The 27,313-nt window shown below is 35.4% G+C and overlaps 1 protein-coding gene across 1 annotated transcript; it reads left to right on the top strand.

Annotated features, from left to right (window-relative positions):
* The first annotated feature begins 1,411 nt into the window (after positions 1-1,411).
* SERINC1 (serine incorporator 1) lies at positions 1,412-27,313 on the top strand. The gene is made up of 10 exons (XM_045843122.1): positions 1,412-1,566; positions 10,657-10,818; positions 13,660-13,829; positions 20,278-20,357; positions 20,615-20,752; positions 22,153-22,322; positions 22,429-22,519; positions 23,984-24,128; positions 24,234-24,464; positions 25,743-27,313. The coding sequence occupies exons 1-10, from the start codon at positions 1,528-1,530 to the stop codon at positions 25,876-25,878; spliced, it is 1,362 nt and encodes a 453-aa protein (XP_045699078.1). The 5' UTR covers positions 1,412-1,527; the 3' UTR covers positions 25,879-27,313.

Genomic DNA, 27,313 nt, shown 5'->3' with positions numbered 1-27,313 from the left:
CTATAATATGCTACACATGGTGCTACGATTTAAAAGACTACATGCAATTATTTAGTCCTCACAACTCCTTAGGGCTGATATACTATTAATGAGGATATTAAGATTCTGAGGAATCAACTATCTTACTGAAGATATTTTTATAACTTACACTGATAGTAGAATTTAAAATGCAGAAATTGGTAGGAGTGTGTGGAGATGACATTAACAACCAAAGAGAGAAGGTAAAAACTAAGTCAATAGCTTCTCCCCACCGTAATTCTTCAGCGTTATTTATTTATGTTTTTGGTTCCATAGTAAGGCCTCTTGAACTCTGTATTTCTCTTTGGTTACCTTCTTCAATTCTATGTCTTCAATTTTAACTGCAATGTAAAATTACTTTAAATTTTGTATTTCATTGATTTTTTCTTTTCTTCTTTTTTAAGCTTGCATTTTCAAGTGCTAAAGGATATTTCAGAGATGTCAAGTTCAATAGGTCCAAACTAAACCCATTATCTTTTATCTAATCCCATTCCTTCCTTTTTGTTACCTTTCAGAAAATGGCACAGATCCTCACTTTCACCCATTCAATTTGTATAGGTTTTATAAGACACTTTCTTATTATTAGTTATGACAACGACTATTTCAAGTTTAAGTTATTACTGTGTGTGAAACCCTTCTTCTAGACTATCTTCTGGGAGCAATCATTAAAAAAATAAGAACTAGAACTTCAAATGAAGACAAGTCCCTGGAGGTGTCCATTATCATCTAACACGGGTTCCAAATGTGTCTTCAGTAAAATCAACGTTTGAGTTTTCATAATTAGTATGTCTCCTTGTTTCAGTAATTTAAAATTACTGAATCTGCACACTTCTTTTAACATCTTAAGTTAAAATGCATGTCAACAGCCAACAGAAGTGATACACTCAAATGAACAGAAATATTACAATAAAGCTTGTCCTAGGCAGTGGGCTGCAGGAATAAACTGAGAAAGTAAGTAGGGGGAAAAAGAAGCAAAAGTGGAAAAACGGGAAATAAGTGGAGATAGGAGGGATGAACGTCGAGAAAGAGAAAGCAATTCTTCCAAAGCCATCAGAGGTTTCTCTAACCTAGGAGGGCACAACAGCAACCCCAAACCCAGCTCTATCCTCTATTAATACTCAAATTCAAATAAAAAGTCATCGAAAGTGAGTTTTTTTCACGTTGCGTTCTTAATTTGGCAAACTCTGCATTAGCCAGACATTTTGGACTCCAAGTATTAGAAGATTCTACTCGAAGGAAAATTGCCCTGGGTTTCACGGGCGCGCATGCGCAATCTCAGCGCGTCGCTTTCCCCACTACACCCAATGCAGGCCGCTTTCCCCACTACACCCAATGCAGGCCGCTTTCCCCACTACACCCAAGGCAGGCCGCAGAGGACGTGACGCAAGGCTGGGGGGCGGGGTAAACTCTGCGCCGGAAGTGGCTCGTAGATCGTAAATAACTTGGAAAAGGCAAGAAAGGCACTGTCTCCATTTTGTTGGCGTTGGCTGATTCTGCCACGATTTGGAGATGGGGAGCGTCTTGGGACTGTGCTCCATGGCGAGCTGGGTAAGGTGGATTTTGGCAGCCTTCAGGGTGCTAACGTGGGAGGCGGAAGAGAAAGGGGTTTGATTGAGTTGGGTGAGAACCGACGGGAACGTGGCACCCCACCCAAAAGGGAGTGCCTTCTCTCCCCATTTTCTATTTCCCCTCGTCGCTCCGACTTAAGAGCTGACTCGGTAGCTGCGGGAAGCAGTAGAGATGGGAAGGTGACTCCGACGGGAGAAGTGAAAAAGAGCTGGTAGTCTCCCGCCGCACCCGCCTTTCTTGAAAGCTGCTCCCCATTCTTCTAGGCCCCCTTTTGTTGTGTGTTCGTGTCTGCGTAGGCTATCTCTACAGAAGCCTTAGGCCTTTCTTTCTGTAGAGTACTCCAGCCCTTCTCGTCATCTCTTCCCACGACCTCAGACTGCAGCACTGTCATCCCTGGAGGCCTGTCGGCCTCTTTGTTCTGTCGCTCAGGCTCCAGTTAAGTACCCGTTATTGGGGACAGCCTGACAGTAATATTGCTGTAGTTATATGTAGTAATACCGTTTTGAAATAAGTAGTCCTATTCTGCGACCTCGTATCTGGAAGAGCTGGTCAGTTCTGCAGTAAGTATTTTGTGCCCTTTAAAAAAATATATGTATCTATTTATTTACTTATTTATTTTAGAGAGAAGGGAAGGGAGGGAGACAGAGGACGAGAAACATACATCTGAGAGAGAAACAAACTATTCGTTGCCTTCTGTATGGGCCCCAGGTTACCGAACCTGCAAACCCAGACTTAGGCCCTCATCGGAATCGAACCCGTGACCTTTGGGTTCTGGGAGGATGCCCAACTCAACTGAACCACACCCGCTGGGGCAAAATTTTGTATCTTTTAACATAAAGCATTCTTGTGTAATCTGAAGTTTCATTTTTAATTATGTGTACTTTGCATTTTGATTAGACAGTGTTAGAGTGAAACCATTTTTCATTTTAGTAGCAAGATTTCTTGATTGAGGTGGTACAAATAAACTTTATTTAAAATAACCACATTCTCCCAAATAAAAGTAGGCAAAATATTGACATTACAGTTAATAAAGATAGTTGTAATTTTGGTCGAGATATTGAGATTCAAATCATATTTCTCTAATTTATGAATTCTATATCCCACTTCTAACAATTTCTTGTCTGACTTCCCAAATGACTTCATTATATACTTTAGCCAGCATTTTGATTATTTTATATACTGAGCCTTCCCCCCCAAAAGTTCTTGATATGGCTTGAATTATAAATATTAAGTTTTAATAAAATAATAAGTGGATGTTGTTACTCCTATCAGGTCATTCTCATTAGGGGGCAGGAAAACTTGGTGTCTTTTTATCTAAAGAAACTGGAGAATGTGCTTGTGCCATAGACTGTTTTATGCAAAAGAGGCATATTAATGTAATAAAATGTATTACAAAATAAATGATTATTATAAGATTGTTTTTGCCGGGGAGGGATGTCATGTCATTTGATTCAGAAAGTCAGGTTTTGTCCAGTTACCAAGTGGGCATATTCTTTGTATATAGGAAAGATTTAAAAAGAGGGGTACGTTTCCCACTTCGTTCTCATCTCCAGATCAGTGATGGACAAACTCTTTTACAGTTTGGGGGCAAATTACAGTTAAGGACAATTAACAGTTAGGGACAATTACAGTTAAGAATTTTTTTCTACGGTTGTTTTCAAAATATGTATATGTTTTAAGTCAAAGATAATAAATAGCTGTAGTGAACAATGTGGGGAAAATGATATTCCCATATATGTTTTTAAAATTTAGTTCTCCACCTTTATTGACTACAAAACTGTAATAGAATTGATGTTGCCATTCCAAGGTACACTGGAAAGGTACTACCAAGGCAGTTTTCTTATCTTCTAATAATAGATCTCTTGGCAGATAGCCTAGTTGGCCAAGATTATTCATGGTTCTAGATTTCTGTGGCCAGACTAGGGATTGATTCTATACTATCCAATCCAGATCATCCTTCTCTCCTGCTTTCCTGGTGCCTTTGTCTCTTTATTCCAGAATTGTTCCATTGCAGTGCAGTTCCACAGCAACTGAAGGGGAATTTGCCTTGTAATATGCAAATCCATTTCTTCCACAGTCTTCACAGTCAATATGCTCATTTACTTAAGTTTTGCCAAATTTAAAATTCAAATTTTCAAAAGTATTTACATCATTAAATTGGATCAGTTAAGGCAGAATTAAATAAACCTCATTCTTCCTTGCTCAAGTTCCTTTGGGCTTATCTTTGTAAAAGTATTTCTAATCAAGCAACTGTAGAGAATGTCTAAACTATGGAAAAGTATAATAGAGAAAAATTATGTGTAATACTATGTAGAGATTGGAGTGTTATGTTGCATCTTATTTATTTATGTATGTATTTATTTATTTATTTTTATTGCTGTGAAGGGGCCTAAGAATTAGATAATTCATAATCCTTTGTTCATGTGTGACTCTTTGGTGATCACCTTAAACCCTATCAAACATCTCTGGACCTGCTACATTACCCTGTAACTACATTGCCAGGAGGTTTCCCCACCCCAATCTCAACAAAGTGTTAGTGACAAGAATTGATTTTTTTTGGATGACTACACCTTGTATACAGTAACTATCATTTTTTGTCCAAGACATTTAATGTAGTTAAGTAAATAAGAATGAGCTAGTGGTTACTGACGATTTTGTGCCAGCCTCTGCTAGATTTTTATTTTTTAGTACAATGTCTTGTTTTAAATGATTCATAGTTGCCACAGATAGTCATGCAACGCAGAGTGTACAGTTCAAGTGTCACAAAAAAATCCCACTACCAATAACATTTCTTCTGTTTCAATGCATCTGTACAAATGGATGAATCAATAGACAAAAAATACCTTTTGGGGAATTGTAGCATGCTAAATACATATTTTTTTAAGATTTTATTTATTTATTTTTAGAGAGGAAAGGGATCGGGGGAGATAGAGAAACATCAATGTGCGGTTGCTGGGGGTTATGGCCTGCAACCCAGGCATTTACCCTGGCTGGGAATCGAACCTGTGACACTTTGGTTCGCAGCCCGCGCTCAATCCACTGAGCTACACCAGCCAGGGCTAAATACATATTTTTAAAGATTTTATTTATTTTTAGAGAGCAGAGGGGAGGGAGAAAGAGAAGAGAAACATCTATGTGTGAGAGAGAATGATTGGTTGCCTCTCACACGTGCCCCACCCTGGGACCAGGCCTGCAACCCAGAAATGTGCCCTGACCCAGAATCAAACTGGTGACCTTTCGCTTTCTGGGATGATGCCCACCCAACTGAGCCACATCGGTCAGGGCAACATACATTTTTAAACAAAGCATTAAATTTAATTTCCTGAATTTAACAAACAAAGTAAAGGAATTTCTAAATGGTAAGTAAACATTTCTTCCTTAGGAGAGTTTCTTACAAAGATTTTTTAAGGCATTGTTTTTATAGCAGTGGTTCTCATCTGGCCATGGTTTTACTCCCTTCAGGGACATTTGGAAATGTCTGCATACATTTTTCATTGTCATAGCCTGCGGTAAGCAGTGCTAATATCTAGTGGGTGGTAGAGGCCAGGGATGCTGCCACACTTTTTATGATGCACAGGACAACCCCCAACAACAAATAATTGTCCCACAATGTCAATATTACCAGTTCTGCTTTATCCTCTTCATTTGGCCAGGGGAAAAGTGGGATGAAATCTGGAGTTTTAAATGGCTAAAAAGACATTCAGCCAATCCTCTTATCAGCCTCACGTATGGAGGTATTGATACCTGGTGCCACACCAGTTCCCTTCCTGAAGTACTTGGAGATTCTGCTATAAATTTCATTGCTGCTTAACTTTTCCTTTGATGGCTTATGATGCAGCTTTCTTGTCCTGTTAAGTCAGTTATTATACTCTATCTTTCATATTTAATATCCTGTGCTTTTCACCTTTTAATTTTATTTCTTTTAAAAATCCCCTTTTCATTTTACTGGTGTTTCTAAAGGGAACATGAGTAAACTCATAGAGTCCATTTGCCATCTTTAACTAGAAGCCTTGTATATTATTTTTATATGTGACCACTATGTTTTATAACTATAATTGCCTTAGTTGCATAGTCTTTGAACTAAACTAGTCATTGTTAACATGTGTTCCTAGACCCTGTAGCATCAGCACACTGAGAAACTTACTGGAAACGTTTGACTGGGACTCAGCAGTCTGTTTTAATAAGCCCTCCACTTAAGTGGATTCAAAGCTAAAAGCAAACCTTTTACCACGGTGTCCACCAAAGTTTTAAAAATCTCAATGTCATCTCCTAATTAACCAAATTTTGTTGTCTAATAGATTTTTCAAAAAGGATTCATGGATGCTGAAATCCCTGAGTTCTTTTGTATTTAGAAATGTCTGTTACATTCTTGAGAGATATTTTAGACTGATGTAATGGCACAGTTGACCCCTGAACAAGGGTGGACTGTTAGGGGCACTGACCCCCATGAGGCCAAAAATGTAAGTATGACTTTTGAGTCCCCCAAACTTACCCTTAGTATTTGAAGGGGTTTGATTTCAGGACCCCTTGTAGATACCAAAATCCATGGATGCTCACGTTCCCTGTTTAGGATGATACACATCAATGCATACCCTTCCCATCCTATGGATTGAGAACAGTGTAAGGTATTTATTGGGCGGGGGGGATCGTATAAGTGGGCCTGCAGTGATCAAACCCATGAAGTTCAAGGGTCAACTCTACACTCATTGCCTTCAACTTTGTAGTTATTTGTATGGATTGTGTTCTCTCTTAATACTGCCCTGTATCTAATCCCTGCCAGACATCTCATGTGCATTTGACTGGTTTCTTCTGCCTGGGTGACTGAAGAGGTTTTTTTATCTTTGAAATAATTAACCAAATATATCTGACTTGAAATTATTTATTACTTTTTTCCCCTTCTGGAAAACAGTTTTATTTTTAAAAATTAAATTTTTAAATTTTTAATTTCTTTATCTAAGGAAGTTTTTCTTGTATTATATCTTCACCCTTTTCCTTTGTTTTATTGAGAGGATTCTCTGTTTCAAGGATACCAGTTACCTTTATGTTATATTGTCTTTGTTTTCCTTCCACATTATTACTTCTATATTCGTTTTTGTCATTTCTTAGCTGATTTAATTTACATAAAGTTCATGCTTTGTATTACACAGTTCTGTGAGTTTTGGCAAGTCATGTACTTGTGTAATAATGACAGAATAATTATCTCCTGAAAAAACTCTTCTGTCCCATCTTTGGTAACTCTTGTTTTTTCTTTCTTCAGGGTTCTGCCTTTCCAGAATGTTATATAAATAGAACCATACAATATATCACCCTTTGAGTCTAGCTGCTTTTACTCAGTATAATTTATTTGTGATTCATTCATATTGCTGTACTTTATTTCTTTTTATTATTGGGTATTCTTTTTGTTGCATGGTATTCCACATGGAACATCCATGTGTTGGATGTACCACAGTTTATCCTCTCACTAGTTGAGGGGCATTATTAGATTTTGGTGATAAAATAGCTATAAGAATTCCCATAAAAGTTTTTTGTGTGACTACAAGTTATTTCGCTCAGGTAAATATCTAGCAGTGGAGTTGCTGTCATATATTAAGCAGATGTTCGACTTATAAGAAACCCCCAAACTGGTTTCCAATATGGCTATACTATTTTTCATTCCCACCAGCAAAGTGAGTTCTAGTTGCTCTGCATTCTTGTTAGTACTTAGTGTTATTAGTTTATTTGATGTTAGCTATTCTGATATGTGTATAGTGATAGCTTCCTAATAACTAATGATATTGAGTACCTTTTCGTGTGCTTGTTTGCTCTCCATACTTTTTCTTTTTTAAAATCTCTGTTCAAATGTATGGGCCATTTTTTCTGGTTGTTTTCTTACTAAGTTTTGATAATTCCTTATATGTTATGGATACCAATAAATTTTCAGGTACCTGATTTGCAAATATTATCTTTTAAGTCTGTGGCTTATCTTTTCATTTTCTTAATGCTGTCTTTTAAAGAAAAGTTCTTAATATTGATGAAGCCCAGTATATCAGTTTTCTTTTGTGGGTTACACTTTACATATTGTATATATCTTAAATTAATTTTGACATATGGTTTGCTCTGGCTTAAGGTAATTTTCTGTTTAAAAAATGGATATCCAGCTATTTCAGCACTCTTATGTCAAAAACATTATCCTTTCTACAAAGATTTGCTCTGACACTTATCAAAAATCCCTTTATCATATTTGTGTAAGTTTGTTTCTGAACTCTCTTCTATTTATGAATGTGTCCATTCTTTTCCCAACTAAACCCTGTTTTGAGTAAAAGTAGCTTTAAAATTAGCCTTGAAATCAGAGTAGGGTTATTACAAATTTGTTCTTTTTCAAGATTCTTTGGGCTATTCTAGTTTCTTTGACTTTCTATATAAATTTTAGAAGCTATTGATTTATTTCTACCAAATTCCTTCTGGGATAGTGATAGAAATTGCAGTGAATCTGTAGATCAGTTTGGAAAGAATTGACATGTTAACAGTATTGACTTTTCCAATCAGTGAACCCAGTTTATTGTGCCTTTTATTTAGGGCTTTGATTTTTTTCCATCAGTGCTTTCTAATTTTTATTATTAGGGATCTAGTATATTTCACATATATTCCTTGTCCCCACACATGCATAGCCTCCCTGATTATCAACATTATCCACCAGGATGGTACATTTGTTACAATTAATGAACTTAGATTGACACATCATAATCATCCAAAATTTGTAGTTTACAAAAATTGAACTTTTGACGTTGGGTATTCCGTGGGTTTGAGAAAATATATAATGACACGTATCCACTATTATAAGAGAATACACACTAGATTCACTGCTCCAAAAATCTTCCTTGCCATGCCCATTCATCCCTCTCCCTACTCCCAATCCCTGATCTTTTTACTGCCTTTTCCAGAATGTCGTACAGTCACAGTCATATAGTGTGTAGCCTTTTCAGATAGCATGCCCCCCCCCTTTTTTTAACACTGATTAATATTCCATTATCTGGATGTACATTTCATTTGTCTATTCTACTAAAGGACATCTCAATTACTTTCAAGTTTAGACAGTTATGAATGAAGTTGCTATAAACATAGGTATGGGAGGCTGGTTTAACAATTGAAAGTCAATTTAATTAGTGTAATCCCTCATAACAGCGAGCTTTTAAAAATCACATGATGACATTGGTAGATGCAGAAAACATTTTACAAAATTAAATATGTGTTCATGAGAAAAACTCCCCATAAACTAGGAATAGAGGGAACTTCTTCAACTTGATAAAGGATATCAACAAAACATCTGCAGCTAACATATTTAATGGTGAGAAACTCAAAGCTTTCTCACTGAAGTCAGGTACAAGGCAAGAATGTTTCCTCTCACCACTTCTTTTCAACATTGACCTGGAAGTTTCAGCTAGTGCAGTAAGACAAGAAAAGGAAATAAAAGGTATATAGATTCATAGATGATGATAGTTATCATCTATGTAGAAAGTCCAAAAGAATCAATATAAAAACTCCTGGAACTACTAAGCAGTTAGAGTAAGGTTGCAGAATTCAAGGTTAATACATAAAAGTAAATCACTTTTCTATATACCAGCAATTAAAAAGTGGAACTTGAAATTAAAAACAATACAATTCATGATAGTATGCAGAAGCTGAAATAGATAAGTACAAATCTAGCAAAATATGTACAAGATCTATATGAGGAAAACTATAAAACTGATGAGCAAAGTCTAAAGGGACAGATATTCCATGTTCGTAGATTAGTAGACTATTGTTGAGATGTCGGTTTCTCAAGTATGATCTATAGGTTCAATGCAGTCCCAATCAAAATCCCAGGAAACTACTGTGTGGATATTGAAAAACTGATTCTAAAGTTTATATGGACATACAAAATACTCAGAATAGCCAACTCAATATTGAAGAATAAAGTTGGAGTATTGACACTACCTGATTACAGGAATTAGTAGAATGCCATAGTTATCAAGACAGTGTTATATTGGTAAAAGAATAGATGGATAGATCAGTGGAACAGAATAGAGAGCCCAGAAACAGACCCATGTAAGTATAGTCAACTGATATTTGACAGTTGCAAATTTTACCTTGATGGTTGTGGGTATACTTTTATTTTTAAAAATACTCGGGCTTTGTTCTTAGACATAAGTGAGTTACTTGAAGAGTATTTGATGTATATTTGGTGTTTACCTTAGTGAGACTGGAGTGACCTTTAGTCGTATGGCTGATTTTTTTTTTCCTAGTACTGAATAATACCCTTATAACTCTACTCCTCATGAATTATAAGGATTTTTCATTCTGGCTGGTGGGAATACCAACTCCTCCTACTTACCCGTTTCTCCTCGATAATTTATTCAAATGTATGCACCAATCAGTGCTTTCCTGGACAGGTTGAAGCCTCTGTAGATCTCCAGAGCTTATTTTGTATAGTTTTCTTCTCTCTAGGATTCTACCCAGTGAGGCTACCTTCACTTTCTTGAACTCTCAATTCATATAGACTGCTGGTCTCATCCTGGATGACACTCCCTGTTCTAGAAACTCTCTCCAGGCAGGAATTTGGGCCAGTCATAGAGCTCATATTGTTTCCTCTTAGAAATTACTATCCTGCATTGCCTGTTGTTAATTGTTTGAAAAATGTTTCATTTATTTTTTTTCCCCATTGATTAAGGCAGTAGGGTAAATCTAGTCACTGTTACTCTATCTTGGCCTGAGTTTATGTGCAGTTCTGTTAGAGAAAGTTAGGTAGCTTGTAATCATGACTATTTCATTTCCCCCCACCCCAAAACATTGATTGCTGCTGGTGATTTTACCCCTTTTTTGTTTTAACTGATTTTTATTTACTTTTCTTACAAAAATTTTTATGTTTTGCTTTGCTCCATCTTTGCCCCCAAATTACTAAGGTTTAAAATTTACAGATAATGCAAGTGAGCCAAATACCTTTCACCCCTTGGTAATTACTTTAACATCAGTTCTTTTTCTTTTGTGAATGGGTAGAATGTAAATTTTCACTGTATAATTTTAAACTACTGATCATTAATGTTCTTTACTCAGATACCGTGTTTGTGTGGCAGTGCCCCATGTTTGCTGTGCCGATGCTGTCCGAGTGGAAACAACTCCACTGTAACGAGGCTGATCTATGCTCTTTTCTTGCTTGTTGGAGTGTGTGTAGCTTGTGTAATGTTAATACCAGGAATGGAAGAACAGCTGAATAAGGTTAGTCTTTTTTTTTTTTTTGATTGGTTAACTGAACCTGTAGTGTGTGTATGCATGAAACTGATTTTTGTATACTGGAAACAATAATATACAAGTATGATAATATGTAATCCCAATTTTAGTGTCTCGTCTTTTAGGAAAGACAAACAGTATAAGCTTGTTAAATTCTGTGATTGTGGTACAAAAAATGTGCTATGGTAATAAGAGGAAGTAATTCTAATCAAGTAAATGTCAGTTTTAGTGGGTCTCATGGAAAAAAGGACATTCTAGGAATGAGTAGAACTTTGTATTCAGACATTGAAAAATCAGAAGCCAAATGAGGATGAAAGAGCTTTTTTGAGGAGAGGGTGTATTAGAAAGATTGATCTGTTAATTAGGATAGAAGTCAAGCAGTTACGGGTAGAGGCTGTTGCAGTGATGTAATAAATGTATAGAGGGCCTTAAATAGACTTTGATATTAGAAATGACTGAATCTGGATTTAAATATGGGCAGTGGTAGGATTATAAATAATAACCAGGTTCTGGTCTTAGACAACTGGGAGAAAACTGTTGCTGTAAATCTGAGGCTGGGGGGGCGGTAAGAAAAGGTGTTTTATTTTAAAAACTTTTTCAGGGAGTCAGGTTGAACAAGAGATGAGAAATACAACTTACTAAAGTTTATAATATGTTGACTTGGGGATACTGAACTACATGTGTGTGAGACAGACTCTGTGTGTGCGTGTGCAAGAGAGAATATCTAGCAGGAAGTAGAAAACATGGGTGTGTAACTTTAAAAAGAAAGAGGGTTGGTAGAGAAAAAGGAAACTTCTAAAGAACAGGTGGCAAACACAAGGCCTGAGAGCTGAATCCAGCCTTCTACCTTGTTTTATCCAGGGCACCCGAGCTCTTGCTTAAGTGTTAAGGAGTAGTTACATTTATACAGTCCTAAAATTACATTTGGCCCTTTGAAGGCAACCTCCAGGCTGATGTAGCCCCAGAGAAAATGAGTTTGACACCCCTGTTCTAAAGAAACAGTGAAAAGAGAATCAAGAGAATGTACTGTTATGCAGACCTTAGGAAGAGAGTGTTGGACAATCCGTACATGACTAGTGTCTTGAAAAAGCACCTTTAGAGTGCTGGGGCTAGGAGGAGGGGTGGGGGGGTGGGGGGGTGGGCGGCAATCAGCTGGCCATGAGGAAATGCATCCAGTGGATATAAATAGCTGATCTGAGTTTTAATAAGATGGTGGTCTTAGCAGGAAACTGAATTAAGTAAAGGATTTTTTAGAATGGGGAGATTTAATTTGCATTTTGAGAATAGTCAAAGATAAGTGGTGTCATCTTTGTGTAAGAGAGAGGGAGGAGGAGGTGATTAAGAGAAGGGATGTAGAAGTTAGCTGTCTTCCAAGGCAAGGTGAATGATAATAGAAAATTTGAGGTTTAGAGTATTTGTCAGAGAACCTCTATGTTAAAGCAGAGAGTTGTCAGCTTGGGGTTGGCTTTGGGGTGAAAAGAAATGGTGAAAGTTTGGAAAATTTTATTATTGTGATGCTCAGTTAATGTTGTTGGGTATAAGGAAAAAACATACCAAGAGATTTTGATAGGGTTTTGTCGTAGATCCAGGTGACAATGGTTTTAAGAGTTTAGTTGGTGGATGTTAGTTCTTACCTCCAAATATTTCCACCTCTCTGCTTTCTGAGGGTCATCAAAGATTTGTATTTTCTAGAGTGCTTATAGTATGTTAGGTCATGTTCCTAGTACTGGTCACTGAGTTGCGAGTAGATGTAATACACTTCAGCCTCTACTTGCTGATGCAAGATCTCCTTTCTTTTCTATCACAACCTGTATATCATTTGAGATGGTGGTTTCTCCAGCAGCCTGGATTCCTCAGTTGACTACACAGGACCAATTATGTAAATGTACATGAGCAAGAAATATAGCTTGTGTTTTAAGCTGGTATTTTGTAGTTAATGTACCAGCTTAACCTGACTATTATAGATGGCTGAATTAACTTAATGATGGAAATTTGCCAGGTGTTGGGCTGCCGTAAGGGAGTGGGATAATCAAAGGTGCTAGTGAGTACATGTTGCCAAGTGATTATGGGTAAATACATACTTCCATAAAGTTTAAGCTGGGTCAGAAAGGTAGAATTTACATGAGACCCAGAAAGGGCTTATAGACTCTGTAGAAACTAAAACCAGCAAAAGGAAATAGCGCCTTCTTAGCTTAGTGTAATTTTAGTTCTTAAACATACAAATAGTATATATAGCTCTGAGACCTACTTCCATTTATTTCACTTAAAAATATTTTTGTATTCTGATTCCAATGTGACTTTCTGAAATGATCATCAGTCTTTTTCAAGACTCTAAGTAAAAAAATAAAATCACTCCCAGTGATTATGTAAATCTAGATTTCATTATCAGAAATAACACTTATAGAACTCTGAATTGAAGTAGCATTGGTTTTGAAAAGCTGCCATTGTCCTCATTAGGGTTCAAAACTGACTTAGTTACTCTATAATTCTTTAAACTTTTATTGATTTTATTTTCCTCTTTGCTTATCTAGGTAATTCAGTGTATCACAGTAAAATGCAAATTTTAAAAAATTTAGAATTAGTCTGCAAGTCAAAATAAGTATTTTGTTTAAGATTTGCATTTGTGGTTTTATCATGTGCTCATGCAAAGTAAAAAGAGAATTAAACTTCTATTTATGAAAATGTTCCAGACTTATCTTGATTACATGTTCAGCATAAACTGAGAAGCAAACTTTAATTTTCTAAATCTTAAATTACTTGATTATACAGAATTTTTTACTTTCACTTAAGAAAAATTCTAGTTTACCAACTCTTGTTTTGTTACATTAGATTCCTGGATTTTGTGAGAATGAGAAAGGTGTCGTCCCTTGTAATATCCTGGTTGGCTACAAAGCTGTGTACCGCTTGTGCTTTGGCTTGGCTATGTTCTATCTTCTCCTCTCTCTGTTAATGATCAAAGTGAAGAGCAGCAGTGATCCTAGAGCTGCAGTGCACAATGGGTAAGTGTTTAAATACAGTCATGCTGTTTAATGATGGGGATACGGTCTGAGAAATGCATTGTTACATGACTTTGTCATTGTGCAAACATCATAGAGTGTACTTACACAAACCTAGATGGTATAGCCTGCTGCACAATTAGGCTATGTGATGTAGCCTATTTCTCCTCGGCCACAAACCTGCACAGTATGTTATTGTACTGAGTACTGTAAGCAGTTGCAACACAGTGTTAAGTGTTTGTGTTTGTAAGCATATCTAAACATTGAAACATTACAGTTAAAAGGTGCTCTAAAAGATAAAAAATGGTATACCTGGAGAGGGCACTTAATATTAATGGAGCTTAGCTTACAGAACTGGAAGTTGCTCCAGATGAGTCAGGGAGTGAGTGCTGAGTGGATGTGAAGGCCTGAGACAGCACTGTAGACAGACTTTATAAATACTCTACACTTAGACCACACTGGATATATAAAACAACATGAGATCAAATGAAAAAAACAAGATGGAGATGCAATGAAAAGATGCATGAGATAAATGGGAATGCTGCCAGCATTACACCACATACAATTTTACAGGAAACTTTAAATAAGTAGAGAAGATTAATAACAAGTGTGGTATACTCTGAAACTAATACAATATTGCATGTCAACTTTAGTTGAAAAGTAAATTTTAGAAAGTATGGTAAATACACAAACCACTACCATTTCTTTATCAGCATTATCTAGTTTATATACTGTGTTTGTTTATACCAGCATTACCAAAACATACTACAACACTATGTCAGCTACAGTGTTACTAGCTGATGGGTATTTTTCGGCTCAATTGTGATCTTCTGGGACCACTGTCCTATAGGTGGTTGGTCTGTTGTTGACCAAAATGTTATGTGGTACACGACTGTAAACTTCAGTGTAAAATTCTGGGTAGCCTCTTCTCAGTAATTTAGATCTGTCTAAATAAACATTAAAGGTTATCCAGTTTGTAGAATTATTTGGTTATCCATGGATGATAAGGTAAGAAAGTCTTGTGTATACTCAAGAATGTCAGACCTTGGAAATATAAACGTTAAATATAAGCTGTGGGGCATTTATTGGTATTATCTCTGATACTTAATGTTTTATATTTTCATCCTAAAACAGGGATCTGCCACATCTATGACCAGTAATGAGCTTATTCCTCTTTCTCTTCTTAGCTTTTCATAGACCAGTCTGAGTACATAAAACAGAACTCAGTTTCTTAGACATACAGTTCCGCCAGAATGAAAATACACGGGATAATTACTTTTCTAAATGGTTGGCTGGGCAACCTAGAAGGGTCCCTTTTATTAATCTCTGTTATTATAGAGTACCATTTCTGATACTCTGTTTGAAAATGTTAAATTTTATCTCTCTCCCCCATAAGTTAAAAAAACAAAACAATCTAGTATCTGCTATTTTGTATTTATTAACATATGCTACCAAAGTCAGGAAGAATGAACCAGTGAAATATAAATAGTTATAAAAAATGTGCTGACCAGTTTTTATTTTATTTTGTCCTTGGTCATTGGTTTTACTTTATTTTTTTTAGGACTTTTATAACCATCTTTATTAAATGTTTTTATTTTTTTTTAATCCTCACTTGAGGATATATTTATTGGTTTTAGAGAGAGAAAGAACGTCGATGTGGGAGAAACATTGAATGGTTGCTGCCTGTATACACCCTGCCCGGGGGTCAAACCCACAACCAGGTGTATGGGATGATGCTCCAACCAGCCGAGCCACCCAGCCAGGGCTTGAATGTGTTTCTAAACATCTCTCAAAATGCATTACAGAATGACAGTCTTAACCATTGCTGTTCTTCTCAAAGTATCACACGCACAGCACTCCTACAACTGTCTTTGTTACGTGTGCTTTTTAAAAAAGTGAGATGTAATTTATATATAGCATTGCAGAGGTTGAAGGGGTACAAAGTGCTGATTTTATGTTTATTCGTTGCACTATATTAAACATCATAGTGTTAGCTAACACCTCTATTATCTTGTGTCTTAATTTGTGTGTGTGTGTATATGATGAAGACAATTTTAAGATCCAGTTTTTCAACAGCCTTAAAGTCTAACACAGTGTTGTTGCTTATAATCACTATTCTGTGTGTTAGATCTCCAGAACTCTTACTCACTTGTTACAAGTTTGTACCCTTAAAAAACATCTCCCAATTCCCCCACCTCCCAAACCCTGCTAACTACTATTCTATTCTTTTGTTTACAAGTTTACCTTTTTTAGATTCTATATTAGTGATGTATGGTATATGTCTTTCTCTGTTTGACTTATCTTACTTAGCATAATGCCCTCAAGGGTCCAACCATGTTGTTGCTAACGTTAGGACTTCATTCTTTCTTGTGGCCGTATAATCTGTTGTGTCTATATTACATTCACACATTGACAGTCACTTAGTTCATTTTTATGTCTTCCCTATTGTAAATAATACTGCAGTAAACATGGGAGCACAGATATGTTTCTGATACCCTGTCTTTATTGCCTTTGGATATACACCTAGAGATAGGCCATATGATAGTTCTGTTTTTAAAATTTTGAGGAACTTTCATTCTCTGTGCCATACTGGCTGGTCTAGTGTGCACTCCAACCAACAATGCACCCAGGTTCCCTTTTTATCACACTCTAGCCAACACTTACTATTCTTAATATTTCTTGTCTTGATGATGGCCATTCTAACAGGTGTGAGGTGATATCTTAAAATGGTTTTGATTCCTATTTCCCTGACAATTAGTGATATTGCATATCTTTTCATATATCTGTTGGCTATTTGTATTTCTTCTTTGGAAAAAAGTTTCTGTCCATTCTTTAGTTGAATTTTTTATGTATTGAGTTGTATGAATCCTTTATATATATTCACACCTTATCCAGTATATGGTTTGCAGTTATTTTCTCCTGTTCTGTAGTTTGCCTTTTCACTTTGTTTCTTTTGCTGTGCCAAAGTTTTTGTTTAACATACTCCCACTTGCTTGATTTTAATTTTGTTGCTGTGCTTTTGATGTCTTCTCCAGAGGCTCATTGCCAAAATTAACATCCAGGAGCTTCTTCCCTGTTTTTCTTCTTTTTAGTATCAGTATCTTCCTAGTAATCTTTTACTGTGTTTGGTCTTATGTTTAAGTCTTCACTCATTTCTAGCTAATTTTTGTGAATAATGTAAGATAGGAGTCCAATTTCATTTTTCTGCATATGACTTCCAGTTTTCCCAAGATTGTCTGTTAAAGATCATATATAAGGGTTCTACACTCTCTGTTCTGTTCCATTGGTCGGTGTGTCTGTTTTACACAAGTACCATGTTTTAATTGCTGTAGCTTTGTAGTATAGTTTGGAGTCAGTCAGTTTGATACCTCCAGGTTTGTTCTCCTCCTGATAGCTTTAGCTATTTGGAGTCTTTTGTGGTTTTATAATTATTTTAGGACTTTTTTCTATTTTTGTGAAAAATGCCATTGGAATTTTTACAGGGATTGCATCACATCTAGAGATAACTTTAGATAGTATGGGCATTTTAACAATATTAAGTCTTCAGATCAATGAACACCAGATATCTTTCTAATTTTTTTTGTCTTCAGTTTCTTTCATCATAGCCTTGTGGTTTTTATTGTACAGATCTTTTATTTCCTTGGCTGAATTTATTCCTAAGTATGTTATTTGTTCAGATGCTATTGTGAATTAAGATTATTTTTTAAATTTCCTTTTTCGGATATTTGTTGTTAGTGTATAGAAATTAAACTGATTTCTCTAAGGTGATTTTATATCCTGTATCTTTACTGAATTTGTTGACTAATTCCTACAGTTTCTTGGTTGAGTCTTTAGGATTTTCTGTAGACAAAATCATATCATTTGCAGATAACAACAATTTTACTTTTTTCTTTTCCAGTTTGTCTGCCTTTCATTTCTTTGTTTTACCTAATTGCTATTGCCAGAACTTCTAGTAGTGTATTGAATAAGAGTGGTGAGAGTGGGAACCTTTGTTTTGTTCCTGATTGTGGAGGAAAAGCTTTTGTACTTTCACAATTGAGTTTGATATTAACTGTGGGATTTGTGTACATGGCCTTTATTATGTTGAGATATGTCCCTTTTATACCCAATTTGTTGAATGTTTTCATCATGAAAAGACACTGTATTTTGTGAATTTGCTAATTAATGTTTTGTTGAGAATTTCTGCATCTACATTCATCAAGGAAATTAGTCTATACTTTTCTTGAGGCCAGAGCAGGGTGTGGGGGCTGACCTGGCTGGGCCTTGAGGCTCTGGTGAGTTGGTGGTGGCCTCAGTGACAAGGCTTCCCCTATGTCAGTGCGTTCTGTGGAGCAGAAAGAAGTCTGGGCCCAGACCACTGTGGGGCCTGTGGACCCGCTTGCATAATGCAGGTGGATGCAGCCACAGTGGCCGTGGATGTCCTAGAGGAAGAGTGCTTCACTCTTTCCCTTTCACCTTTGATGCCTCTTCTGACTCTGATGCAGAATTTGGTGGTGTGGTTAGATATTTAGAGGACATTATCATGGATGACAAGTTCCAGTTACTACATAAAAAATTGTATGGAGTAGTGCTGCCAGGAGTCTGAATACAGGAGAGGATCAACTTGTGTACATGCCTATTTTTAACCAATATATTTCTTTGGTAGAAAAGTATATTGAAGAAGAGCTGCTGGAGTGGATTCTTGGATTTAACACGGCAGCTTTCACAACTTTACAGCACCATGAAGATGAAGTGGCTCGTGACATACTCAACATGCTACTTTCATTTACCGATTTCTGGCTTTTAAAGAAATGTTTCTAGACTACAGAGCAGTAAACGAAGGCTGGGAACTAGACTTAAACAGTAGTTTAGTGTTGACTTATTGTGCAAATCATCCTTTTTGCTGCCTTTCTAGAACAATCTTGGGCACTAGGTCCCACCTCCAAGCAATGAGGTGGTTCTGGATAGCAGCAGCCCAGTACATGTATACTGGGCGAGGCTTCAGCTAACGATGAAAGAATACATCTCGGAAAGACTGGCTCTGTGGTGCTTGGCTCTTCATTAATGTTAAGTGTTGATGGATCAAAAAAAAATACCTGACCCTCCTGGGACTTGTTTCTCCAGGAAAACCTTGTGTGTTCAGAAACCCTAATACCCCTCCCTAGACAGACACCTTTCTGAGGCTTTTCATTTGGTTTCCTGGAGCAATCCCACATCCAGCATATTCCACCTGGAGGGCCTTCCCCAGCTACATGTTGGTGCATCAGCACCCACCATCACCAGCCCTGCGTCCCTGCAGGCTTTGCATCAGTCTTTTTGTGTACTCAGAGCTTTTTACATGCATTAAATATTCAGTCCTCAGTGGGATTTTTGACTGTTTATCTGGGTGTTACTCAAACAGATGCCTGTCTTGAGATTTCTGGATCTCCTGTTATCACAGCTAGTCTTGGCTGGTCATCAGCTGCAAAGAGTGTTCTTTACCTAAAAGTTACATTGTGAATATCAGTTCCTAGTCTTACATTTGGAGTCTTTGTATCACTGTCTTCCATTGCTACTGTTGTAGTCCAACTGTATATCTAGAAATATCTTTTAAGCATTTCTGAAAAAATATTTTTATAGATGAATACTCCGGCTACCCTAGTGGATATAACCTTGGAACTCCCGTAATTACCCTTTTAAAGATCCAAGTATTACGGTATGTGCTGTGTGCATTTTAGTTAACAGTGCTGTAAAAGCAAAAATACTGTTTTTATTGTGACACTCCAGTTTTACTGGGCACCAATGAATATGTGCTTATGTGGGAAATAGAATAACTTTTTCCTTACAGCATGTTAAGTGTGCAGGTTTGCTTGCAACCCTTTCTTTATAAATCAGTTCATGACATTTTCTGTTGGGGTAGAGGCTCTGCAAATCATCCTTCTTGTCAAAATCTCCTACCAAGACAGTGTTCCACTGGTCTAGCTCAGCACGAGGAGAGATAAAATAACACAGTTCTACTGGTATCCGTCTGCTTTGATTTAGTACACTGGCTTAAGTAAAAATAACAATCCGTAATGACTTCTCACTTGGCTATTCTAGTTTTAAAGGATGAGCTGTGGACTGTGTGTTTACTGTACTGATAATGGTGCTTATCACTTTGGTACCCTGAGTTAAAAAAAAACAACAAAACTATTTAGTGTTATAGTGTATCTTACATTTCCACTATTATCGCACTCATTATATAAAATAAGCCCTTGAAATGGAACCGATACTCTCAATTTTGTTATGAGTTAAGGACAAAAATATTTCCTTTCAAATTGTTGTAAAACAGTTTACATAATAGTCTTCACTTCTCATTTTCAGAAAATCATCAGAAAAAAATGAAAGTCACATAAGTGTAGGTGTTCTCTGACATGCTTTTAAAAGATTTTATGTATGATACTATTTGTTAAATGAATGTTTATTAATAAAAAAATCACATTTCTTGTTTTAGATTCTGGTTCTTTAAATTTGCTGCAGCAATAGCAATTATTATTGGGGCTTTCTTCATTCCAGAAGGAACTTTTACAACTGGTGAGAAATCTCTTTCTCTCTTTTTTTTTAAATTGTGTGATATTGATTTTTTTTTTTAAAGAAACCAAAAGAATCTCCTTGAACTGTAACATCTGCTTGTTTATTGGTTTGGTTTGTTTTTTTTTTGTTTTCTCCAAGTTGGCAAAATCAAAGAATTTATGTAAAATTTTAGTTTTCCTTGTGTGTATTGTGATTGTGAAAATAAAATAAAAACTGCACCAACCACTCATTTGTATGTTTGTTTTTTTTTCTTTCAGTGTGGTTTTATGTAGGTATGGCAGGTGCCTTTTGCTTCATCCTCATACAGCTAGTCTTACTTATTGATTTTGCCCATTCATGGAATGAATCATGGGTTGAAAAAATGGAAGAAGGAAACTCGAGATGTTGGTATGCAGGTAAGTTTTTGTCTTACAGATTATCTTCAAGGTAGTTGAATTCTGAAGATGAAAGCAGATATGTAGACTATGGGGAAATCATGATTTTATGGGGTTAATTTTCTATGAAGAGGTTTGTATGTATCAGTAACACTAAAAGCATTCTTACAGCATTCTAATTGATGTTTATTAATAATGATGAGCTTGATTCCTATAAAACATGAACATTCAGGTGCATACAGCTGGTAACAAAAATGAGGGAAGCAAGCCAAGACTTTAAGTTTATATTCAGTCCTCATGAAAGTTGTAGCGATTCTGATACATTGGAGAGTATGAAGGCCCCGTCTAAAGAGCGTAGCCACTGCTCATTTCCATCTGATGGTTGCCCTTTGGAAATGTGAACCCATTATTGCCTTCTCTTTTTTTTTTTTTAGAAAAGCCATAAATCTGGATTTTTAAGTGAAATAATCTGAGTTTTAGCTAAAAAATATTTTATATCAGAGTGAAAGCTAAATGCAGCATATCCTCTAACCTAATACTTCTCTCATACAACTAGTGTATTTGAGCTCAGTGGTTAAAAATAAGGAGAGTTTGGTACTCAAAGAAGTCAGCTTTAGTCTTTGGGAAATTCACTTATATAGATAACCTCAGTCTTTAATGCAAAGTCTAATGTAAGAATTTTTGTTTTGCCCTCTGCTGTGCCCCCAGGGCCTGGGATGTTGTAGGCATTTAAAGATTTGTTGGATGGGTCCCCTGTCCTTGAGGCAGATGTACATAAATATTATGTATATTGAGCACACATAAGCACAGAAACTAAAACACATTGTGTATGTTGAAATTTATAGAGAAGACACTTAGGTTACCTTATAAATATAATAATGACTTATTTCATAACAAGTACTTTTTTAAATTTTAGTTGAGAAAAGCATTGATTTTGGAGCTTAGCAATGAAAATAATTTTGTTTCAAGTGCCTTTATTTATAACTAAACAATTATGGATCTTTAAAAACCTTTAGTAATATTCCTCTCCTAGTTCTTTTTCTTTTTTTTTAATTTAATCTTTATTGTATTTTTTCCCAATACCACTTAGACCCCTTGTTTTTCTGTATTTTGAAAATAATGGTTAGTACATGTAAATGTGTTTTGCATACTCTGTAATATAGTTATTACCATTAATAACAATCATATTAGTATGTTACTAACTTGAAGACATAATAGTGCATAGGTTTAAAGATTATAAAATTCTTCTGTAATAAAGTTCAGAATTAATATTTTCCCTGCTTTTATAGTCTGCATAATGCTGACAGTGTCACTTGCTTAAATATATTTTTAGTAAAACAAGATTGTTTTTAAACAAGGCCTATGCCTAATATCTAATATTTGTGATACAATCTAATTGTCCAAATATATTTCTTTCACAGCTTTGTTATCAGCTACAGCTCTGAATTATCTGCTGTCTTTAGTTGCTATCGTCCTGTTCTTTGTTTACTATACTCATCCAGCCAGTTGTTCAGAAAATAAAGCGTTCATCAGTGTCAACATGCTCCTCTGCCTTGGTGCTTCTGTAATGTCTATACTGCCCAAAATCCAAGTATGCTCTTTTATATCATTAGTTTGCATGAAACTTCTTTTTTTTCTAAGTTTTCCTAAATCTTCAAGGTGGTTAGAATATTTATCTCTATTGTTTATGTTTGTAGGAATCACAACCAAGATCTGGTTTGTTACAGTCTTCAGTAATTACAGTCTATACAATGTATTTGACATGGTCTGCTATGACCAATGAACCAGGTAATGTTTTGTTTGCTTGGGTTTATTTCTTTTTACTCAGTCCTGCAATTTTTTCTTTTTTTTTTCCCCCCAGAGGTAGCCATTTTGTGAAATGGAAGCTATTTAAAAATTAAGGCATACAAATGCTGCATTATTTCACTCATTTGTGGAATATGTAAAACAAAAGGATAGATAACAAATTCATAAAGATAGGCAACAGATTGGCAGTTACCAGAGGGCAAGGCGTGCTTAGAGGGATGGCATAAGGTTTAGAGGGGGTCAGCTGGTGACAGAAGGCAGTCGTATTCCCAGAAGAATAGAGTACGGACATACCATTTTCATGTATGCTGAATGGTTATATATTTTTTAGTTTCTTTCACTGACAAAATTTTAAGAAATTACAAGAAGTGTACCTAATTTGCACAGTGCATATGATAAATTTGGAGAAATAAAAGTGGTTCAAATGCTTACTGATTCAGTTGTAGACTGTATTTTTTTTTTTTTTTTTTTAACTACTGGTTATCCTTTTTGTCTGTGACAACCTTGCAAGTGAATATAATTGGGGCTTTGTAGTGAATCTCTTTATAGGTCAGTTACACTGCATTTCATGGGAACAGAAACCAATATACGTCGTTTGAAGTGAAACAAATTGGTTGAAGAATTACTATTTTTTGAAAGGAAGAAAATAGTCTTTTCCTTTAGGATAATTATAACACATTGAGTCTCATTTTATTGAATTTAGAGACTCTGTAGGCACTTTATCACTAGTTGGAGAATGGGTTTTTTTTGTTTACTATATTAAAGATTCATTATTAATTTGATCTAGGTAAGTGGTTAGAAAAAAATTAGTAATTTGATTTTGAGGTCATTCTTATCTGAATGGCTTTAAGAATCATTTTTTCACTAACATATCTGGCTTTTTGGGGGAAAAACATACTTTGGAAACTTTACTGAATACTTTGCCAAGCCTGCTTCAGTTCTTTCTTAGAAGAGTTAAGAAACTGAAAAAGCATCAGGTCATTACGACTTATTTGGTCATTTTCACAAAGTGTTTGCTAAAATTCTAATTGGTATGTGTAAGCTATCTTGCCTTTATAGCAATGTACTTTGACAGATTGATAAACTTCATAAATTTAGTACTCACTGTTTGTCATAATACGTGGTAAAAAGCCAATGCATTTTGGTTTGGAACACTTGAATTTTATTTATTCCTAAGTTGGCTAGAGATTTATTATACTTTAGAGAACCTAATAATATTCAAGCACTTCTATAAAATTAGCAATATAAAATTGGAAAAGTTTCATTATTAATATAAATACATATAGTCTTAAAGTATTTTTTTGTTATGCTTGTGCCTTTTTCCAGAAAACTTTTTTGAATTTGTTGTTCTTTGTCAGAGTTAAAAAAAGAACTACAATTAAACCTTGAAAAATAAAATTTTCATTTTATTCTAACAGTTTAATTTGACCTTAATTTACATTACAGAAACAAACTGCAACCCGAGTCTGCTAAGCATAATTGGGTACAATACGACGAGAACTGCCCCAAAGGACGGGCAGTCCGTCCAGTGGTGGCATGCTCAAGGAATTATAGGACTAATCCTCTTTTTATTGTGTGTGTTTTATTCAAGGTAAGAACAATTATGAATTATTTTTAACAAGAAGTCTAGATATTCATTTATAAATCAATTTTTAATGCCCTTTTTCTTCTCTTTTTCTAAACCGTTTTCATTCAGCATCCGTACTTCCAATAATAGTCAGGTTAATAAGCTGACTCTAACAAGTGATGAATCAACTTTGATAGAGGACGGTGGAGCCAGAAGTGATGGATCCCTTGAGGACGGAGATGATGTTCACCGAGCTGTAGATAATGAAAGGGATGGTGTCACTTACAGTTATTCCTTCTTTCACTTCATGCTTTTCCTGGCTTCCCTTTATATCATGATGACCCTTACCAACTGGTACAGGTACTTACATTTTATGAAAACTTTGCATGTGGAAATTCTGATAGCTCTTTCTTAATTCCAGTGTAAAATATGGTGTAAAATACTTGTTAATCCTTTAGTATATTTTAAAATTTTATAGCTAAATGAATGGTGAGATCAGAGAGTGAAATGCAGCTTTTACTTCCATGCTTTTGCAATAATAAACATTGAAATATTTCCAAATCTTGGAGGAGTTAAAATAGGTTTCATGAAACTAATATTTTTTAGAGAAATACATTTTGATAATTGATCCAACAATTTGTTTTTCCTTATTTTTTAAATACTGTAACCAATTGCTGACAAAATACAGTAGAAGATACTACTTCTGTTGTGTTCAATTTGTCATTAAGGCTTTAAAATTGAAGTGTGAATACATTAGTGTAGATGGATCCTTAGAATGCTTCAAAGCTAATTCATGCTTTTTGTAAATCACTTTCAAAACTTACACATCTTTTTCTAGTAAGAGGAAGGTAGCAATTTATATTATTTTAATTTTCAAAATTCTAATTTTGTTCAAATGATTGATTTTCAAGATTCAAGGTGAACTGTATGTTTTGGGCAGTTCTGTTTTTAATAATTTTTAATGCATAATACCTTTAACTTGTAATAAACCTTTAAATACCAGCAGAAAGATTTTTTAAAAATTATTTTGCCTCATTTCTTTCAGAGCAACCTTTACTGTCATTTATTATTAAAAAATAAAGTTTTAAAAATTCCTACAGTGCAAAACATATTAAGCTGTAAGAATCCACCTAGTTCTCAGTAATAAGTGTTAAGACTTTAGATCAAAATGTATTTGGCATGTTTCCTTAACACAAAAATCAGCTAAATTTGGGATGTATTTCCTCCCAGTCTTAAATCCAAGACTGGAATGGGGGATAGGAGGGAGTTCCCTTTATATCCTTTGAACAGATTATATTCTTTATAAAGGATAGAATTGACAAGTCTTTTGTGATAACATCTTTCTTATGCAGAGGTCATGCTCCATTTCTCTATTTCATAGCTACAAATCCTAGAAGTATACAAAAAGCCTGAGTATTTAAAACAGCTTTTAGATGCTTATGTCTTTTACTCCTTTAAAGAAAATTACTGATGTTTACCTTCATATTAGTTATTAATGTGGAAAGCAAGGCAACAGATTAGTCAGCAACTATGTATCTGTTGTTACAAATTTCATACAAAGAAAACTTCTGAAGTAATGAGGTAGCATGAGGGCTGATAATTCAGTACCTCCCATTTTGTTTTTCTTTTAAATTTCAGGTATGAGCCTTCTCGTGAGATGAAAAGTCAGTGGACAGCTGTCTGGGTTAAAATCTCTTCTAGTTGGATCGGCATTGTACTATATGTTTGGACGCTGGTGGCACCACTTGTTCTTACAAACCGTGATTTTGACTGATGAGGACTTCTGGCATGAAAGTCCCAATGTAATCATTGCTTATTTGAAATTAACAGTATTTCCAACTTTTGTAAAGTTGTGTGCGTGTGTGCTTCCCATGATACTTCTCCAGTGTCCTGGCATGAATTAGATTTTACTGCTTGCCATTTTATTCATTATATTCTTGTCAGGCGTGTTGCTAAGGAGTGTTAGAATGAATTGCAGAGGTTTTATGGTATGGTGGTGAGTTAGGAAAGGTGGACATTGTGAAGTTTATCCTGTTCTGTACCTGTGAACATAATAGTAAAAAAAGGCTACTTGACAATTTGACTTTTAAATTGTGTTAGAACTTAAGTGTAGAAAGTATAAAGGAAGTGAGTGGCTGCCTTTTGAAATATTTGATGTCTTGCTCTGGGAGACTGCAAAGAATACGGCTATTTAAAAATTGTATAAGCGAGTCACTTAAATTTGACAGTTGTCTCAAAAACATTTTTAGGTTTTTCCCTTGGTATAAAGATAGGAAACTTATACAGACAATGTTTGATGGAAAGCAGTGTAAGTTAGGATGGGAATTGAGGCAGAGACTTAAACTCATATTGGTAATGGAAACTCAAATTGAACACCCAATTAGGTTTTAATCTTCCCAGAGTAGGGATGGCCTTACAACACAGTAAGCTTTGTTTTGGTCATTATAAACATGTAAAGTATGGGTTCAGTGGAGACAATAGGAACTCTGGAGGATTTAGACAAAGGTTTTAAAAAGGATAATCATGAATTAGAAGGAAGTTGTTGAAATCAAAGGTGAGAAACTTTGGACAGGACAGCAAGAAACTGCAAAAAAGTAGGCTTCAGTAGATACTTAGACAAAATCTAGTGCAGTCCTGCCATTTTAAAAAAGAAGCAACAGAAGTACAGACTTAAACAGCTCAGATAGCTAATTAGTGGCAAAGCTCAGAAGGTCTGAGTCTGCCCAAAACAGCTGACATTCCTTCTGGCATTCACAACTAATTTGTTAAAAATACACGCATAATAGATTTTACACCTGACTAGTTGTAGGTACTTTGTATTGTGAATTGCTGGTGTCCAGCTTGCCACCTGCCTGTAAACTGGGGCCCTGAGAATGGTGGAATGCTGTAGAATAAACTCCTGCTTATAGTTCACTTACACAGTTGAAAGGATGTTTTAAAATGCTTTTTTATCTGCTGCCATCTAAGTAAAATATATAGATTGTTATAATCTTAAAAATTATGCAGTATGTAACAGCTAACTTAGAAACTTAGTTACTTGTGTCATCAGTGTCTTAATCTTATCCCCCCAAAAACCTACATTTGCTTCTAAGATATTTATTTAAATGTAATGTAACAATACAGCTAATTCCCCAACCTTATTCTCTATTGATATTGTATTCTATGATTTGAATGACTGTATTGTCTCTAAATAAATAAATTCAGAGAAA

Source organism: Phyllostomus hastatus, unplaced genomic scaffold (assembly GCF_019186645.2).
Source record: "Phyllostomus hastatus isolate PE091 unplaced genomic scaffold, TTU_PhHast_1.1 phas_contig_40, whole genome shotgun sequence".
In the NCBI taxonomy this organism is placed as follows: Eukaryota; Metazoa; Chordata; class Mammalia; order Chiroptera; family Phyllostomidae; genus Phyllostomus; species Phyllostomus hastatus.
This window is presented reverse-complemented; position numbering and strand designations above follow the sequence as displayed.

Bases quoted from the DNA above. Each gene is read 5' to 3' on its own strand.
- SERINC1 (XM_045843122.1), top strand. From the start codon at position 1,528: ATGGGGAGCGTCTTGGGACTGTGCTCCATGGCGAGCTGG. The intron at 1,567-10,656 runs GTAAGGTGGATT...TTCTTTACTCAG, and splicing joins TGTGCTCCATGGCGAGCTGG to ATACCGTGTTTGTGTGGCAG. The intron at 13,830-20,277 runs GTAAGTGTTTAA...TTCTTGTTTTAG, and splicing joins AGAGCTGCAGTGCACAATGG to ATTCTGGTTCTTTAAATTTG.